This window comes from Lissotriton helveticus, chromosome 8 (assembly GCF_964261635.1).
Source record: "Lissotriton helveticus chromosome 8, aLisHel1.1, whole genome shotgun sequence".
NCBI lineage: Eukaryota > Metazoa > Chordata > Amphibia > Caudata > Salamandridae > Lissotriton > Lissotriton helveticus.
Window position 1 is genome coordinate 421,502,966 of NC_136069.1, and position 17,219 is coordinate 421,520,184.

Sequence of the window (17,219 nt, forward strand, 5' to 3'; positions counted from 1 at the left end):
TTTGCACTGGGTGCGTTAAATATCTCACCCTTTGTTAAATGTCCGCAGTTCAAACCTGACGAAATGGGCTGTGGTCCGACTTAACACCAGGTCAGAGAAGGTGTTAGTTTCTGCAGCTAAACCGCCTATTTGCATGTTTTGTGGTCGCATCGCAGATCTATCTAGTCGTTGAGAATATTGCAGAGTGGTGTTGCGGCTTTTGGCAAAAAACGTCTATTCTGCATCTCATTAGCGATAGTAACTTGCGGGGGTCATCTGCGGAGATGTTTTTTGCTGCTGCTATCGCAGGTAAACTGGTGATGTCGGCTGTTAGCACCAGCTTGTGAATGGGGTGATACATTTATCACGACTTTGGCTGTAATAAAGTGCCATTAACTCTGCGATAGCTGCTTGAGAATATGCCCCCCAGTTTGCACTGGGTGCGTTAAATATCTCACCCTTTGTTAAATTTCCGCTGGTCAAACCTGACGAAATTTAACATGCTAAAAGTATAAGGTATTTGCCGTACCATGAGGAATTAAGTGCAGTAAGCAACAAAATCCGCATGTTAAACCCCAAAATCTCTTGATAGGCTTTATTTGTCGCATGCGTTAATAATGAACGCTGCTGTATGGGTATTGAGATACGATAAATAGCAGACGTCTGATTTGAGAAGGCGATATTGAGTCTTCTGCTGCCCTCTTGCGGCCATTAATGGAAGCAGGGATCGTTATTCAACCTGCTCAAAGACTGCTTTCTTTCTTGTTTGGACCACGCCTCTCTCCTTGAGCCCCGCCTCTTTGCCATCTACTCTCTTGTGTGGTCTTTTCGATGTCCGCATTGATACGCCTCGAACCGCTGCACCATTCTCCGACGGCTCTCCAGTTCCATCCTTTCTTACTCCCCGATGCTGCAGTTCGCCTGACCCTAACATGGCCACGTGTTGGAATGCATCAAGCGCAGGAGAAGGTATTCCAAGTAGCTGTGCGTGCCGCTAGAGCCCCGCCCCCATGACGTCGCCAGTGAAAGAGCTCAGTGCTATAAGACACGTCTCGAGCGCGGCGGACTTCAGACAGCGGTGCGCGCGGGCAACTGTAGCAGGAGCCACCAGCAGGCCAGCACCTGAACCCTGCACCTAGGGGGCGCTTACCTCCGCACTTGACTTTGATTTTCTTCTCGACACGGACCGCGAGGAAGGTGCAATGAAGTCCCCCAAGGTGAAATCCGCAGGGAAAGGTGAGTGAGCCCTTGCATCTCGCGTTCTAGCATCCCAGAGCACAAGCATCCGCGTAACATTCGAGTATCGATCAGGCAACTCACTGCATCATACTTGGATCACTCCAGGCTCCACAAAGAACCGATTGTCTATCCCACCGCCTGCATCCGCAGCTCGGGAGGGTTTTACATTTTACTTATGCATTGGCTGATATGTTTGAGAATATTAAAGTGAGAGAGTATTAATATTCGTGTGATTTTCTTTGTAGAGACAACGTTAAAAAAGCTAAATACGTTTTGTGATGAAGGGAAGGGAGCCCATTACCTCCTAAAATGTCCCGCTTAAAATGCCACCCAACTGTTCATTTTGATGTGAATGAACGTGCGTTCGCTTTCTATAATCAGTTCTTTTTAGTCTTTATTTTAAAACTTGGTTGGTCAGTTTAGTACCGAACACATTAAAATAGTGCTAGGCGTTGAATGATAGGGCACTTATATTTAAGAGTTTTAAAGTGTTTGAAATGTACGCTTTTTGTGCCCAAGTATTCTTGGGCACGTTCTCTTAGTGAAAAGTCGACTGCAGTTTCCTGTTGTTTATACACTCTTACTCTCGGCTTTGAGGAGGCACACTTTGGCAGCAATGCTGATTTTGGACGCTTGTCTCCAGTATCAATGAGCTATACTCTAATGCAACACACTGATGTCCCCCGGGGAAAAGCACGTTGCAGACTTGTCTTTCATCAGGGGAATTCGTGCACTGAACTGGACATTGGGGATGGGGGAGGGGTAGGTTCGGGGGGGGGGGGGGGGGGGTAGACCTATTAGAGTACGGAGAGGCGTGATCTGCGTCTTCCGGACCCTGTGCATCACCTGGTGGGAGGTCTAGTACCAATAATAAACGTGCCCGCCCACCCTACAGTTTGAGGTGGTCCCAGGACCAGAGGACTTGTTCTGGTGTTACAGCGTTGTTTGCCAAAGTTAGGATAGGTTGCAGGGGTCATAGGTGGAAGTCTTGTTGTTGGGAGGGGGGAGTCGCATGTGGGCTCTTCCACACCCTCGGGGGTGGGGGTTGGAAAGAAGAATGGGGCACAGGTGAAAAAGCAGTGTGCGGTACCTTGTCGAGTGAGGACTGAGTTCATAGAAAGGTGTTTGGGAGATAAAGAAAGAGAGCCTGGGGAGAAGGCAAGAACACAAGGATTGGATCAGGGAACAAGGTATGACTTTTCGAGAATTAAAGTTGGTGTGAGTGGCCGCGTGATGTATTGGGGATCGTGCCTTAGTTAAAAAGTTGATGTTATTGTTTAATAAAGCTAAGATGTGCAACCATGTACTAAGAAATGGCCTTTTATGCTAATCACGGGTCATGAGTGTTTTGTAGTTGCACGATGAGCAGATATTGTGTTCTGCTAGAAAGTTATACCTCTTGGGTGTCCTCAGATGTATCCTATATTTTATGCATGTGCCGCCATGGGCCTTGTGTTTACCATTCCTCTGTAAATTGCTGCCTTCCTCCTGTGGCCCCTGCTGCACACATGCTACATGGGCATTGACCAGTGCATGCAAGCTGCAATTAGGCTTTCCGAAAGCTGTCTCACAAGGCAAATGATTACTAGTGTGTTAATTGGCTGTCAATCCAGTGAGCTGCCCACTTGGCAATACATGGCCTCCATGTGTTCTGGTTTTAAAAGGTTTATATGAGGACTTGAAATTAGTCTGACAGTTCAAGTGTCTAGTTCTGTGTCCCTGTGGCCTTCCTAACAATAACGTCCTTGAAGAAAGTGTGGGGGGACCCCTTGTTTGTTCCAGTAAAGCGTAACACTCTTGTCTGTATCTCCTCTGCCAGGATTATTTCATGGTCAGTCATGGAGTGTCAGATATCTTTAATATACTTGATTGGATCCCTATGGGGAATACCAGTAGTATCATTGTCCTTAAGAAAAATAATGATGTTGCAAGTCTGATGCTAAATGTCTTTTATTGATACACCTACAGTTTCTGGATCTAACTTGGCCTGGCTGTGTGCCCAAGTGTCAGCCCGTCTCCCCCCTTTTTGGTTTGTAGCATGTCATTTTACCAGCTTTGGTATTTTTTTTTTTTAAGGTGTTTTTTCTGCAAGCTGATGCATCGCCCTTCCCGTCAGAATGATGCAGTTTAGGTGACTGCCCATGCCTGATCTGACAGCACAGTGACAAGTGTGGGAGAATGCTCTTTGGTGCTGGAGTGGCCACTTGCTAGCATTTTGTTTAGGGTTGGGTGTCTTCTTTCTGGAGTATGTGTGTACCTGGGTGGCTTCTTTCAGGTATCTTGTTTGTCTGAGTTTGTTGCTTTCTGCAGTGTTGTAACATCTGCTCCTACTCCCACAGCCTTCATAGAGGACGATGAGCTGCAACAGGTTCTGTGTGAATTTGATGCCGTGATGGAGGACTTCTCCTCGCCCTTTGAGAAGCGACACTTTCAGTATGATGAGCATCTGCAGACCATGAAGCGCAGAAGCAGCACAAGCATCAGTGACAGCGGCATCAGTGACTCTGAAAGTGAGTGTCGGCTATTGGGCTCACCTATGGTACAGCCAAACTGTTAGTGCTTAATTTGTGAGAAAAAAAATATACGTGCCAGGGCCCTTATCAGGAGGCCACCACAGCTTGCACCCCCATTGCCCTGTCAGAGCTGCCTACAACAGTACCTACAAGACGACTACCCATCACACTGCTGCAAGTGTGAAATTTCAGACTGTTTGATGCCCCCAATGCAATAATAATGGCTTGGGCGGCTGGTATTAGTAGTTTTTAATGTAAATTGAATAATGAACACCTCTTCTGCTCATCTTTTAATTGCACGAACAGCACCTCTGTGGCAGCTGTCCTAAGTGCCGGAGTTGACAATTAGATGCCTAGCTCCTGAAACCACCGGCTCAAATTAGGCACTGCTGTTACTACTGCTTGCTTGTGCACTAGAACAAGCACACTCCTAGCATCATCATCACCACCACCAGAAATTCAAATTCTAACTTTAGAATACCTGCGATGGAAGCTGACCCGTTGTGCTATGCGGTTTTAAACTAACTGGAATGTTGTCCGGGTCTTGTGGAAATGGGTGACTTTTTTTAGTACTCTGGTTGATATAGATACACCAAAATAAGTCCTATAAAATAAATGCCAAGCAGTCTCGAAGTAACATCATCTCTGTATCATACCCTAGACCTTCACAGGAATAGGTCTATATTCAATTCTTTGGTAGTCTGATATTATATGTATTCACCAAGTGTTATTTCTATCTAGTCACTGAAAGATGAATTAGTTTAAACCTTGTTTTTTTTCTTTTTCTTAACTATATTTTTGAGTAAACCCCAATAAGAACTCCTTGCTGAGTTCTGTTGCTTCCGGGTCACAAGTTCAAATCCTGGTGGGTTCAGCTCTATTTTTCATCCTTACAGAGCAGTGCAAGTAGTGCCAGGTTAGGTTTACCAATAACCGGTTATAAATATGTGCCAGGTACAGCACTGTATACTGCACATTCAATATAAAGAACACCTTTCCATTGTTAACCACTTGTCTAGAGTGTAACGTACAACAGCAAAGAAATGTTGTTTTTTATTTTTGGGGGGGTCGGGGAGGGCACTGAAACTCCTTAAAGTAAATCTGACCTCAGAAGGATCGGGCACCAGTAAGAAAACTGACAAGAGATAAACACATCTGATCCAGTTGTTACATCTTTTAAAGTGATGGGTAGAAAGTTTCATAAGTCAGTCACTCCACTTTAAAAAAAATAAAAAATTCTACTGCCTCTATTTTTTGCTCTTGAGTCAAAGCAGAGGCCCCCCGGCCGAACCCATTATTTGTTCCAAACACTGGCAGATCTCTGATGTGGATACTTTAGCACACAAGTATTAACTGTGCTAAAGGCCCTGCTGACGTCGTCCTATGGATGCGTCATGCCCCCACTTAACCTGCTTGAAAGAACAGGTGTTTCAAGCACACGCCTTTGAAAGGCCAGTATTTTTACTCGATTTTCCCCCCTAACGTCTTTAATGTACAGATTTCGCGTGCCATTTTTCTGGCTGTTTGGGATTAACATTTTATATGGACTAATGCTCTAAAAAATCATTTTAACTCATCTGATTTATTAGTCTAGATCTGCGCTTGGTTGAGAAACTTTCCCTGAAGCAGCTGCTTCTCTCTGCAGTGGCTGAAACTGTACGCTTCTGCCTTGCAGTTAAATTCCCTTTTGGGGTGTCACAACACCCTTTGTGTTCCTTGCTTTCTCTGTGACCACACCTCTTATGTTGAGAAACACCTGCTCAGATTAGAATGGGTTGTTCGTTGGGGACACGTTGCCTTCAAAGGGAGAGGATGTTTTTAGCAAGACTCGGGCGAGGGGCGGTGGTACCCACTGAGGCGAACTCATGGTAACGGATCTCATGTGCAGATGGCACCTACCCTCAGACAATACAACCCACTTAAGCAATTACACAGCCAGTGGTCGGGAGCAGAAGCGGGCTGTTCGAACAATGAATCCATCTGTATGGAAGAAACGTGCCTGTTCCTCGCAAGCATCAATATTTTGTTCCTGACCATCTTGGGCACGCTTACTTGTGCCTCCTGTTTTCATGGTCTCACCCACAAGGCACCTTACGTTTGTCTGCTTCCCTCATGCCCACTATTGTCTGCACCTGGTGGTTTTTGAGCGCAGTCCAGGCGGTGCTGAGGTGACACGTCACTGAATCCATGTGACGTCATGTAGACCTGTGTGGCTCACATGACACCAGCAACATTTGTGAAAGTCAGAATGTCGTAATTTAAGCCTGCGGAAGGCTGGTTCTGTCGGCATCTTGTTTCACTTTTACTTGAAGTATGCTCTCGCGCTGGGTTACTCGAGATACCGCCATACATTTCATGCTGAAAGCATGGACGTCATTAGGAGGTAGTCAGGGGTCGCAGCTACGACCTAGCTTGCTCCCTTCACTTCATTTGCGACCTCTGGCCTCCGAGGGGGCAAAACACTGGCCTCCTCTGAGGCCAGGGGTCACAAAGGAAGTCCCAGGGGTAGCATGGAGCATGCTAGAGGACACAGCTGCGACCCCTGACTACCTCCAAATGACGTACATGGCAGAAAGCGAAACAGGTGAAATTCCACCTAAGGTACGCCATCTCACACACCACTAAGTGCTAAGCCGAAGGTCGGAAGGAGGATAGATGTGGTTCAACCAGTCCCTGCCTAGGTCAAGACCTACAATTGATTTTTGCTTTGTGAGACAGTGACTTATAATTTTTGGGGCTTTGTGTTTTTATATAAAACATCCTTGTGCATTGTTTAAACCCCTGGCTGATGACTCAATAGTGTGTGCTTCTTTTTAAATCGGGAATAGTGTTTTTTGTTTTTCCTAGCTTAGAATGTGTTGTAAAAACTCTGATAGTATTTTTTGTTTTCATGATTTATGGTAGGAATGGTGGTATAAAGGGTGGGCGGGTGAGGGTGGCATCCAAAAAGCAGTGAATACCTACATTATGTAGGTAGTGTTTCGCCCTGGAAACCACAGATTTAATAATGTAGCTGTAGATAAGGGACATGTCTTTTGTAAAACTTGCAAGATGCCAGATATTTTCAGTTTAGTTACAAGCTTCTCGATCACTCTGAAACACTACACCGTAGAGCTGTCCAGACGTCTGCTTAGCGTGGGCGTGTCTGTTTAATGCACACTGCCACGTGTGTGAAAGTATCAGGGAAGCAATGCTGTGGAAGGGTCCTTGAGTTAGTGTTTGTCATTCCATAATAATGTTTGAAGGAAGCTTGGCTTTTCTTCGAGATAGGTTGCCCCTTGCGGGTGTTTTTCAAGAAGACTTGTAGCTCCCATGGTATTGACTGCCGTGAGATGATTTAACTAATGATAAACTTCCTTGTCCGTAAAAGAGGGTGTTTGAGTGCAGTTTCTAATGCTTCAGCAGTGATGTCTCGCACCCAGCGTCCTATACTGTTTTATTTGTTTTCTTTTATTTGTTTTTTAGAGCCCCAACTTTGGAAGTGCCTAACAAAATAACCCCTGATTTTATTTATATATAAATATTCTATATAATCTCAAACCTTTCCACATTCCAATTAGGCACCCTTTACCTAAACAGAGTTACATATTTTTTCTTAACCTAGTATGCTAATTGATGATGACGGTGTATGACTTTGCAGGTTTTATAGTTGTATGGTTCTGACTTTCCGTTTCTAGAGTTGTACTCTGCTTTCCGAGGGGCATAACGCCTCACTGCCACAAGGCTCCCTGCTGTGGGACTCTTGAAACCATCATCACTGTTATTTGAGAAACACCTATGAGTGAACATGCACCATGCACATACAGCCGGCCCTATATTTGGTTCTTGCACTTTCTGCTTTTGCCCTTAGCAGACGTATTGTGGTGTCCTACACTTTTCGCGTGCACCCTGTTGCAAGGGAATGGGACCGCTGGACCTTGGGGGATATTTTATAGATACGCCTGCCTCCGAACCAGTCTAGGGCAAAAGGTTGCTGATGTGTCTGGACTGTTGACCTTACTTAAAAGGCGTTGATTGTGAGGGGAAAAATGGCCACGTCACCAGAGCTTTAAGCTACTGAAAACACAGCCTGTGCTTTTCATAGCAGTGGGATGGGCTGTGTTTGCCAATGGTTATTATCCTTGTGGGAAGCTGGGCCCAAGCTGGCGGAGTGCTTACTGGACATAATTGACTCTGAATCCCTCTAGTAGCTTACATCTTTATTTTTGGCCAGTGAGCCCGAGCAGATCGGCTCTGTCTGCAAAGCTTGTCTGGTTGTTAAAGAAACACACCAATTGTACATCGGCCTTGTGTAATACAATGTGTGTGTTTTTTTTAGCATCTATTTACTTGGTTGGACTGGCCTAAACTGCAGTCTGGCAGTGTCTGATGGGCCAGTCAGAGTGTGTGAGCTGGTTGTGTGGTGTGATGTGGTGGTTTTGTGGCTGCGTGTGGGCTGTTTTTGTAAAAATCTTTAAAGTCTAGGCGGCAGTAGCAAGCAGCACTGTAAGTTGTGGATGCATATAAGCCACACTTTGTGCGTAGAAGAGCAGGTGTGTGGGTGTGAATATTTGTAACTTTTTCCTAGGGAAGGAAAATTGTGAAATTCACTGCCACATGTTCTCACCGGTAAATATCAATAGCTCTTCAGCCCTAAGACCAACCAGACAGCACTTTTACTACATAAGGCCACTTTATATATTTTGGTGTCTAGGCCTATTCTACCCAGCCAGAGTCTATTAATAATCCTTTTCTCCGCCGTGGCATCTTGAGATGTTCTTCTAGGTTTTTGTTTTCTTTCCACAAGTCTGTGCTGGATTTGCTTTTCTCTTGTGCTCGGATTGCTACACTCAGCGCACTCTGCTCTGCCTGCCAAGTACATTCGTCTTTGCCAAACCTACGACTCTCCCAGACTGTTCCGCCCGCAGAGTCCTGAATATTCAACAGAAAAGCATCCAACATGTTAACCTTTTCTTTTTATGAGCCAGTTCTCTAGCCAAAGTCCCAGTTTATTTTCTTGCTTGACTTCTATGCAATGTGATAATTCGCAGTGGAAAACTGTTCCTGGAACAGGTTTTTGTGAGATGTCTTTGAAGTTCTTGGCCAGTTGTCCACTAGATTGTCCTGCCAGCCACACTTGCACCCCGCACTTAAACCAAACCCAATTGTAAAATACATAAATACCTTTATACCTAACTTAAGCAAGTAACCCTGAGGCAACCCATAGCATGTCCCAAAGAAAGCACCCCACTTCACAATATGACAGCTTAATATTTGGACAGCCATATGTGTTTACCTAGGCAGCTCTAACTTTAAATCCCCTCTTAGCCTGACTGGGTTACCAGATGTATAACTCCTTCCAAGGACTCCAATTCTCTCAAGATTAAATTGCAGGGGCACTTCAATAGCAGTGACGCTAGAAGGGTATTGTAGCAATTGAAGATAATGCAACAAAGCACAGAAAGGTATATTTATCTGTCACGCTTTCGACTTGTTCCAGAAGATCAGTGCTTAATGTGTGTGTATTTAAAAAAATATCTTAAAGGAATTACGGATTTTCTTAGGTACCCCCATCTAGTTGTCTGGGTTACCAAATAACAAGGCTGCCTAGTTCTGATCCCATTAAACTTCCATTTCTTCTATCACCCTACACTTGCCTCTTTGTCTCACTTTTGAATGTTCTTTTTAATCCCAGCTTTCTTTTTTTCTGTTTTCCTATAGTTCTCTTCCTACTCCTTGATCTCTTTTATATATTTCTACTATGTGCTTTTGTCGATGTGGCTCTGGGAGAAACTGCAAATAATTCTCTGTGCTCAGATGAGTGCTGGTGATCACCACCTGCAGACATTTAGCCCTGTAACAATGCCTCTATTTTGAATGACTGGAAGGTGTAGTGTACCTCCCTTTTTCTTGGTCCCTGCTACCGTTGGAATATTTTCAGAAATATTAATTTGCATCACTGAAATACTATACGTTTACCAGAAATGATAGTTGGAAAGTGTCTTGCCCACAGTTTGTAATTTGACATGTGTTACTCGTGGTTGAGTAGAAAGGGCTTTTTCCAAAACGTTTGTCATAAGGGGAAAATTTAATGTGAAGCAGCTGTAGCATCTGAGTAATTCGTGGGCGATAGACTATGAATCACTTCAGTGGCAGTAAATCTGGTGTACTGTTGGCATTTTAAAAAGTTTCCTATAAATGTACTTTCACACAACTCTCCCTACTTCGCTTGTTTGAAAGATGTTTATTTAGAAAACCTGATCCACAAAGTCCATTAAGTTTGATGCAGCAATTAAACATTGTAATTAATAATTTGCTTTAAAGTCCTAGTTGAGATTTTTTGTTAACGCATTAGTTAAAACGTGACTGTAGACTTTGAAACTGGGTGTAAATGCAAACTGTGCATGCCTTAAATTTTGCTAAGATTAATAAACTGGGCACGCCCACCAGAAATCACAAGAAGGCATAAGCTGTCCTCCCCAATGCTTGCTTCCCTTCTCTCTTGATCTAGAAGTTTCTGAGCCTATGTTCCAAGCACGTCAGTAGGAAAATAGATTATTATCAGGATTGGGGACAAACCTTAAACATGTCAATTAACACATACACACTTTCTCCAATTCAAGAGTTGATTTTCAGTCAAGCTACTCTCCTCGTTCAAATGTATTACAAATCGTTTGGGATTTCCCCCCCCCCCCCCCCCCACTGGCATAAAACTCCTATTTTTATCAACTCACTGTGGTCTTGCTTGAACTCCTTTTCCCACAAATTCTCATTTTATCCTGAGCACAATCGCTGCTCCATCCGTTCAATGCAAGAACTTGTTCAGTATCTTTCCCCGGAGCTTCCACCACGTTCTATGATCCCCCTGTGTTGTGTTCACTGCTTTGAACCACGTGTGTGTATTTGAGAAGGTTTTTGCGCAGCTTCTCTGGGGAGTTGTATGCACTGCTACCTGTACACTGATCTACACATTTTTTGAAATCTGATACAAAGGGAATATTTACTGTGCTTTCCTGTAGGAGAAGCCATTTTCCACAATTTGACTTTTGACTTGATTGTTCCTTCCAAAAGCTTTGCATTTTGCTGCCCTCCTTGCCTACTGGTAGGCCCAATAGAATTGTGCAGCATGGTTAACTACACAGCAAGAAAAGGCATATTATGCGGAGTAATGTGGCACAATTTATGACCGTATTCATTATTTTGTCCTTTTCACACATGTGAATGTTGTTTTGGCATGTTACACCACAATAGTATCAGTTTAACACCTAATAGAGCAATCAGCAGCTGAAAGATGGCCAGTTAACCCTTGCAGAAGGTCTTCTGTTGAGCAACAATCCACGTAGCATTGTTTTGAGTAACTTCTAATGTGTTCGAGCTAGAAACAAACTTTTGTTACACATTACCAAGCATATAATGCATTACGTGTCAACTAAAGCAAATCCAAATTAAGTTGAAAAATTCACAGTACCCTCATTGTAAAATTTCAGTGGTCATGCTTATGGGTCATGCTTCCACTAGTTAAGCCTAGTTTCTTATTTTATCGAAATAGATTGTTGATAAAGCATGGTCTAACATGCTCTGTAATACAGCCCTGCTGATAGGGGTTGCATGGTTACCGTCTTTCATGGCATTACCCCGAAATTACTTTGACATGCATCATTGTTATGGGACATCACATCCACAGATGCATTATAAGTTGTAGCACAATGCTTTTAAATTGTCTCGCTGGATTCGCTTACATGTACATAAGTTGAGTGCATGTAACGTGGCAACTTATAGCATGCTGGGTGTCCTACCTCACTTTCAACTTCACTGTATCACAGACTTAGACACAGTGGATTATTAACGTTCAAACTGGTTTATTCTTCAATCTTCTCGACAAAACCCACATCTTGTCAGCCCAGGCAACACGTTTCGTGCCCATATGGGTCTACATCCGAGCAAACCTCACTAGTGGCTGGCTCAAACAGTTCGTTACAACAACCCTTCACAATTGTAGTTATGAAGTGTCCATTTTTCTGTAATACACTGGTACTGTTCCTCCATCTACCACTCAAAACGGCAACATAAGTGTCTAAGTTTGTTGGACTGATTTCATTTTGTTTTGAAGATGATACAACACTAGGGACACATGGGAATATAATACTATTTTCTACTACTAAAAGTTTGAACTACAATATAGTTTGGAGTGCTTCCCATGCGTGTATAGATTATTTTGCAGATATTCAGTTGATCTCTTCTTAATGGGGGCGTGGGTTTGCAGACTGGATTTGGCGGGATTGGTGTGGGGTTGGAATTCTTCCAGCTGGCTTTTGGACTTAATCTTTTGTTCTTCCTCCTTACAGGTGCAGATTCCCTTTACAGACATAGCTTCAGCTTTAGTGACGAAAAGCTGAACTCTCCAACAGTCTCCACTCCAACTCTTCCATCTCCAACCACGACTCCCCGGAAAGGTACAGAATGTGTACGATGCGTTTTCATTGAGGAGCACATAGATTTAAGTTGCATTCGCGCTTCTTGTTTGTGTCCAAATAGCCAAAATTATCTGCATGTGTACCTCAAACAACTTCATTTCGAAGTTAAAATAACCCATGCATTGATCACTTCATCTGATGGGAACCATACTTTTTTTGATTGAACTTTAAAGCTGCTGTGGGGGTGAGGTTTTTTTGGGGGGGGTGGGGGGTTGCAATGATTGTGAAACTTTGTTGGCACTGCCTTTTATACCCCCTCTGCTGAACGCTAAACTAGGTCTAATCCAGGTTCCCTAGACATCTAATCTTGAACGTCTAGTACTACTAAAAACAATTTTAACCAAGTGCCCACTTGGCCCTTGGAAACAATTACCTTAACATTTTACTTTTGCAATACTTCCATTTCCAGTAATCCTAGGACTACAGCTTATAGTGGCTCTTTAAAGAACCACAGACCAAAAGGGTTTCTATCGCAGGTGCGAAAGTTTTTTGGGGTTTTTAGCACTCTTCTTCACCCGAAGGTTGTCCATGTGCAGTATATTTGAAGAATAATTGTTTGTGTTCGAGACCCATCTCTCAGATGGCAAAAACATTGAGAATCACAACTTCTAATATGGGCTCCAACATTTTGGCCAGCTATGGAATTTGTAGGCAAACTTTAACTCCTTAACAAGTGCTGTATGATTTGATTGTCTTGTGTAAAAACATTCAAGGTACCCCCACCTCTCAGATCTACTTTTTGCTTGAAACTAGAAAAGCTTTACGTGTTCGAATGAGATGTGGCATGCCTTTTCACATTTTACTTTTGTCCAGCTGTCTTTTTTGTTTTTTTCCCCCCATTAATCATTTCGGTGGACTGAATCTTTTAGATATACAGAAATTTCATTTAGAACAGCTAGCACATTTTTAGCAGAAGTTCCGTTGCCTTAATTTTATAGTATGCTTAAAGGAAAACTTACATTTGAACTGGGTTTCGGATGTATCACTTACTCTTGTAGCCCTTTAAATCCCAGAATACGCCCCATTGAACAGTCTCCTCGATTTTGCACTGCTACTTGTCAAACTGGTAGCCTGCAACGAGAGCTTATCTGAAGTGCAAATTTTTTCTAACATTGTTGACTGCTGCAAATGGGCAGTTAGCAAGGGATGCAGAAAGTATTCTGGTAATAATGTTGAATACCTGATCATAACCTCCTTGTGCTTTATGCAATGCCAGTAAGATACTAGTTGGTGGCCCGGCAACTGGTTTTGCCGGTAGAGTTCGTACAAGAGCACTTGTTAATTGAAAGGCCTCTAGCTCAGTCTGCTAAATGCACTATTGCACTTAAGGCAAGAATGAGCCCGGCTATCCTTGCAGTTTACTGGCTTAAATCTGGGCACTGGAATTGCAGGTCCACGTGAATTTGGCCCAACTCATTCAATCTCAGCTCTCCATTGCATGCAATATTTTATCTTTTTGATTGACTTGCAGAGCAAGTTTCTTAAACCATGACCATTCAGCTTCACAGTGCCATTCCTCCACCATATGTTTATTTATAATGACTGTTGTTCAGCAACATGGTTTTTTCATCTCTTGTTTTTTTTTCTTTGTAGCAAAGCTTGGTGACACCAAAGAGCTGGAAGATTTTATTGCTGATCTCGACAGAACTTTAGCAAGTAAGCACTCTGCCTTGAATTTCTTTCTTGTGTATTTGTACTCTGTAGTACCACACTGCAACATGTGGGCTGTTTGGATATGGTTTTACCTTTCATGGTGTGTTAAAAATCGATTCTTTCTGGTCTTGTTCTATCTAGACCAACTAGAGTTGCTCAATGCAACTATGCATGCATTGAGTGTTCGTGTAATTTTATTGGTGACTATTTGAAAACCCAGCACGACATAAGTAATACTGCAAGGGGTTCATAACAGTATTTGACTGCCCTGGAGCCTCAATTGAAAAACTAGTAGAGCTTTATAGAGCCAGACGCCACCTCGCAGCTGAAAGTTCTCTTGAGCCGCATATAAGCAGCTCACCTGCTGAGAATTACTTTTTTTGAAACGTTTTGACCATATGGAGTTATCACAATGGATGGCTCCCTTATTCAATAGGGCACCTACAGTTTTGCCGGGGCGATAGGCATAGCATCTGGCATTTTTTTTGTCATGAATATTGATGTTTTAGCCTAGTTGTTGATATAAAATGGTTCTAAACACCATAGTAATACGAATTCATGTGTCCTGTTCAACATGTTATTCACAGACATCATTTTGTCTTGCCTTAATGCATAGGAATGTCATTTCACAAATCCCCACCCTGCAGTATATGCAGAGCCAACTGGCCAGAATTACTGATTTGTAGCCCAACTTTCTAATTGATACGCTCCACATTCCACCTGCGGTAAAGAAATTATTTACGCACAATATGATTCCAGGACTGTAAAATGCATCTAGATTCTTTTATTGAAGCTTCCAAAAGATGTACAGTAATGTTGTTGCCAGTTAAAGTTTATTATAGGATTGTCCTTCAAAGAGCGTCCTGGAGTGCCCTGCTTAATCTGTGGCTTTTGTTTAAAATAAAGTAGTATTATCGAAGGTGGAGATACTCCCACTGACTGGGATGGAGTTGTAAATCAGCCCCATGACATATTGGGGCGAAATTCACAAAATTGATTCGACAGTCATACCCTTTTAATAAGTTGCAATTTGCACATTTACCTTAACATTTTCTTTACGTTTCCCACTTTCTTTTGTCTTGTCAGTAGTGCATCTCCCTGCAGGATTATGAAGTGACTTTAATTTTTGAGATTCAATATAAGAAAATTAAATGCATGGAAATGTATTCGTGTATAAAAAGGATACTGTGTGTACCTCGGACTAAATCCAAAAGTAATTCATTAAAACCTATTTCAAGGTGACTGTAAGCCAGACAAAACAACGAGGTTACTATTTTAGCATTCCATACCTGTACTTAATGTTCACCAACTTGGAACACTTTTAATATATAAATAGAAAGGCATATTTTTGGGGCTCCTTCATTTCAAGAATATGGAGCAGGAAAGAAGTTTACAAGTATACAATGAGCCTTCTGTACACGAAAGTGAATGATTCTAAAGCTCTGTGCACTGAAAGCTTGTCTGCCTGGGCACCCACATTCTCGGAGCAGGGTGAACACTCTAATTCTGTTAGAACTCTGATCACCCGAGGCAGCTATATGGGAGAAAAAGGTGTTGTGATATGTTTTTTTGAAAATATAACGAGGCTTGCCTCCGTATTAGCTGTGATTCTTCTGCACGAGTCTCTATCTGCTAGGAGCCAATTAAAACACAGCATTTTAATAGTGTTCAGCTATTTGATTTACAATTGAGCATGCTGTACGTGTTTCTTTGTATTTGTGTGTCACAGAAGGCATGGTGTACTTTACAAATGAGTCTGGGAATCAATAAAATATATATGCTTTTTTTTTTTTATCGGGTTGTTGAAGTTGCTCATAAGCCACAAAGGTGGGAGGATTTGTCTAGCTCACTTAGATCAGCTATAAATATTTTGAAAAATACAATGGGCCTGATTTAGATTTCGGTGGACGGGTTACTCCGTCACAACGATGACTGATATCCCATCCGTAATCTAAACCCCATAGGATATTATGGGATTTATATTTCGCCGAACGGAACATCTGTCACCGTTATGACGGAGTAACCTGTCCACCGAAATCTAAATCTGCTCTTATTTTGTCCCTGGCTCAAATATCAGTTTGTCACTTTCAGTAAATACACACATCTCTGATCACAAGCTTTCCATTCAATAACCAAAATATAGGCAGTCTCACCAACCCTTTCCCACACATCCCAACAAGTGTCAATAACTTATTGTAATCAGATATGCCCAATATGATCGCTGTCACAATTGCTTCCCTTTGTCCTAAAGGCTTATAAGCAACCTTGATTTTCAGTAATAAGCATCCCTTGAACCATTTAGCTAGGTTTAGACATTTGGAAGCTGTATTATTATGCTCTTTGCACACCAATGACCACAACTGCTGCTTAAAGCATAGCAAGACATCTCAATTGACTACATATGGGTGATGTGTCATTATGGTGGATAAAATGGAAGGGATTAATTTGATTCACCTCTGGTTCTGCCTTTATCGCAGGTTCTTATTGTAGATACAGGTGTTTTCCACGCGTTATTGGTATCTAAATTTTTGCTGTGGAACCTCTAGTCGTTGCTCTGTTTCCAATATTATACAGGTAGAAAAATGCTTCATGTGAAAGCCATAATCGAGCATTTTTGTTTTATTAACCTTTTTTTATATTTTCTTTTTACAGGCATGTGAGAAGAGCAGAATCTTTTAACTTTAGTGTGGCAAATACAAATCTGCCAGACTTTCAGAGGACTGCAATTAACGTCAAATACTGGAAGCTACTACTCCCATTACACAAGGCGATGGCAAACACAGAACATATGTGGCATAATTATATATTCATTTTCAGAATATAAAACTAATGCTCTTATGCAAGTCATCTGTGTACTGTACGGTAGACCTGATGAATCATTTTAAATAGTTGAATGCCTTATTTTTACTTAATTATAATTTAAATGCTTTTAAGGAGATATTTGTAATTTTATATAGTTGGAAATTGTACTGATGCTTTTTTCCACACATAATATATTTTTGTATTCAAATAAAATTGGATTTTATTCTATTTTTTGGTTTCCTTGTATTTTTATAAACATTATTTTTAAAAGGGGAGTTCCCTCTTCATTCAGTATTTTAAACTCTGAAAATCCTGGAAAAATAACCAGGACCTTGGAATGCAAGATTTGAGTTAATTGATGGACGAATACAGAAGTGGTGCCTGCAGAGTTGGTAAGAAGTTGCAGAAACAGAAATCCATGTACTGCTCATCTGATCACTACTCAACACACTGAGAAGTGGATGAATCACGGCTCAGTGTCCAAGTACGAGGCTGATTAATTTATGGTGGCGAAACGTATTGAACTTTTTGCTTCTCCGGAGTAGCTCATTAAATTAATAACTTGCAGAATTCTGGGGTT

General features: G+C 42.1%; 1 protein-coding gene across 1 annotated transcript; it reads left to right on the top strand.

Annotated features, from left to right (window-relative positions):
* The first annotated feature begins 1,048 nt into the window (after positions 1 to 1,048).
* Positions 1,049 to 16,867, top strand: RGCC (regulator of cell cycle). Its single transcript, XM_078657275.1, has 5 exons — positions 1,049 to 1,215; positions 3,558 to 3,728; positions 12,056 to 12,163; positions 13,778 to 13,840; positions 16,490 to 16,867. Exons 1-5 carry the CDS (start codon positions 1,182 to 1,184, stop codon positions 16,495 to 16,497), a joined length of 384 nt encoding a protein of 127 aa, XP_078513401.1. The 5' UTR covers positions 1,049 to 1,181; the 3' UTR covers positions 16,498 to 16,867.
* The last annotated feature ends 352 nt before the right edge of the window (positions 16,868 to 17,219 follow it).

Bases quoted from the DNA above. Each gene is read 5' to 3' on its own strand.
- RGCC (XM_078657275.1), top strand. From the start codon at position 1,182: ATGAAGTCCCCCAAGGTGAAATCCGCAGGGAAAG. The intron at 1,216-3,557 runs GTGAGTGAGCCC...CTACTCCCACAG, and splicing joins GGTGAAATCCGCAGGGAAAG to CCTTCATAGAGGACGATGAG. The intron at 3,729-12,055 runs GTGAGTGTCGGC...TCCTCCTTACAG, and splicing joins CGGCATCAGTGACTCTGAAA to GTGCAGATTCCCTTTACAGA.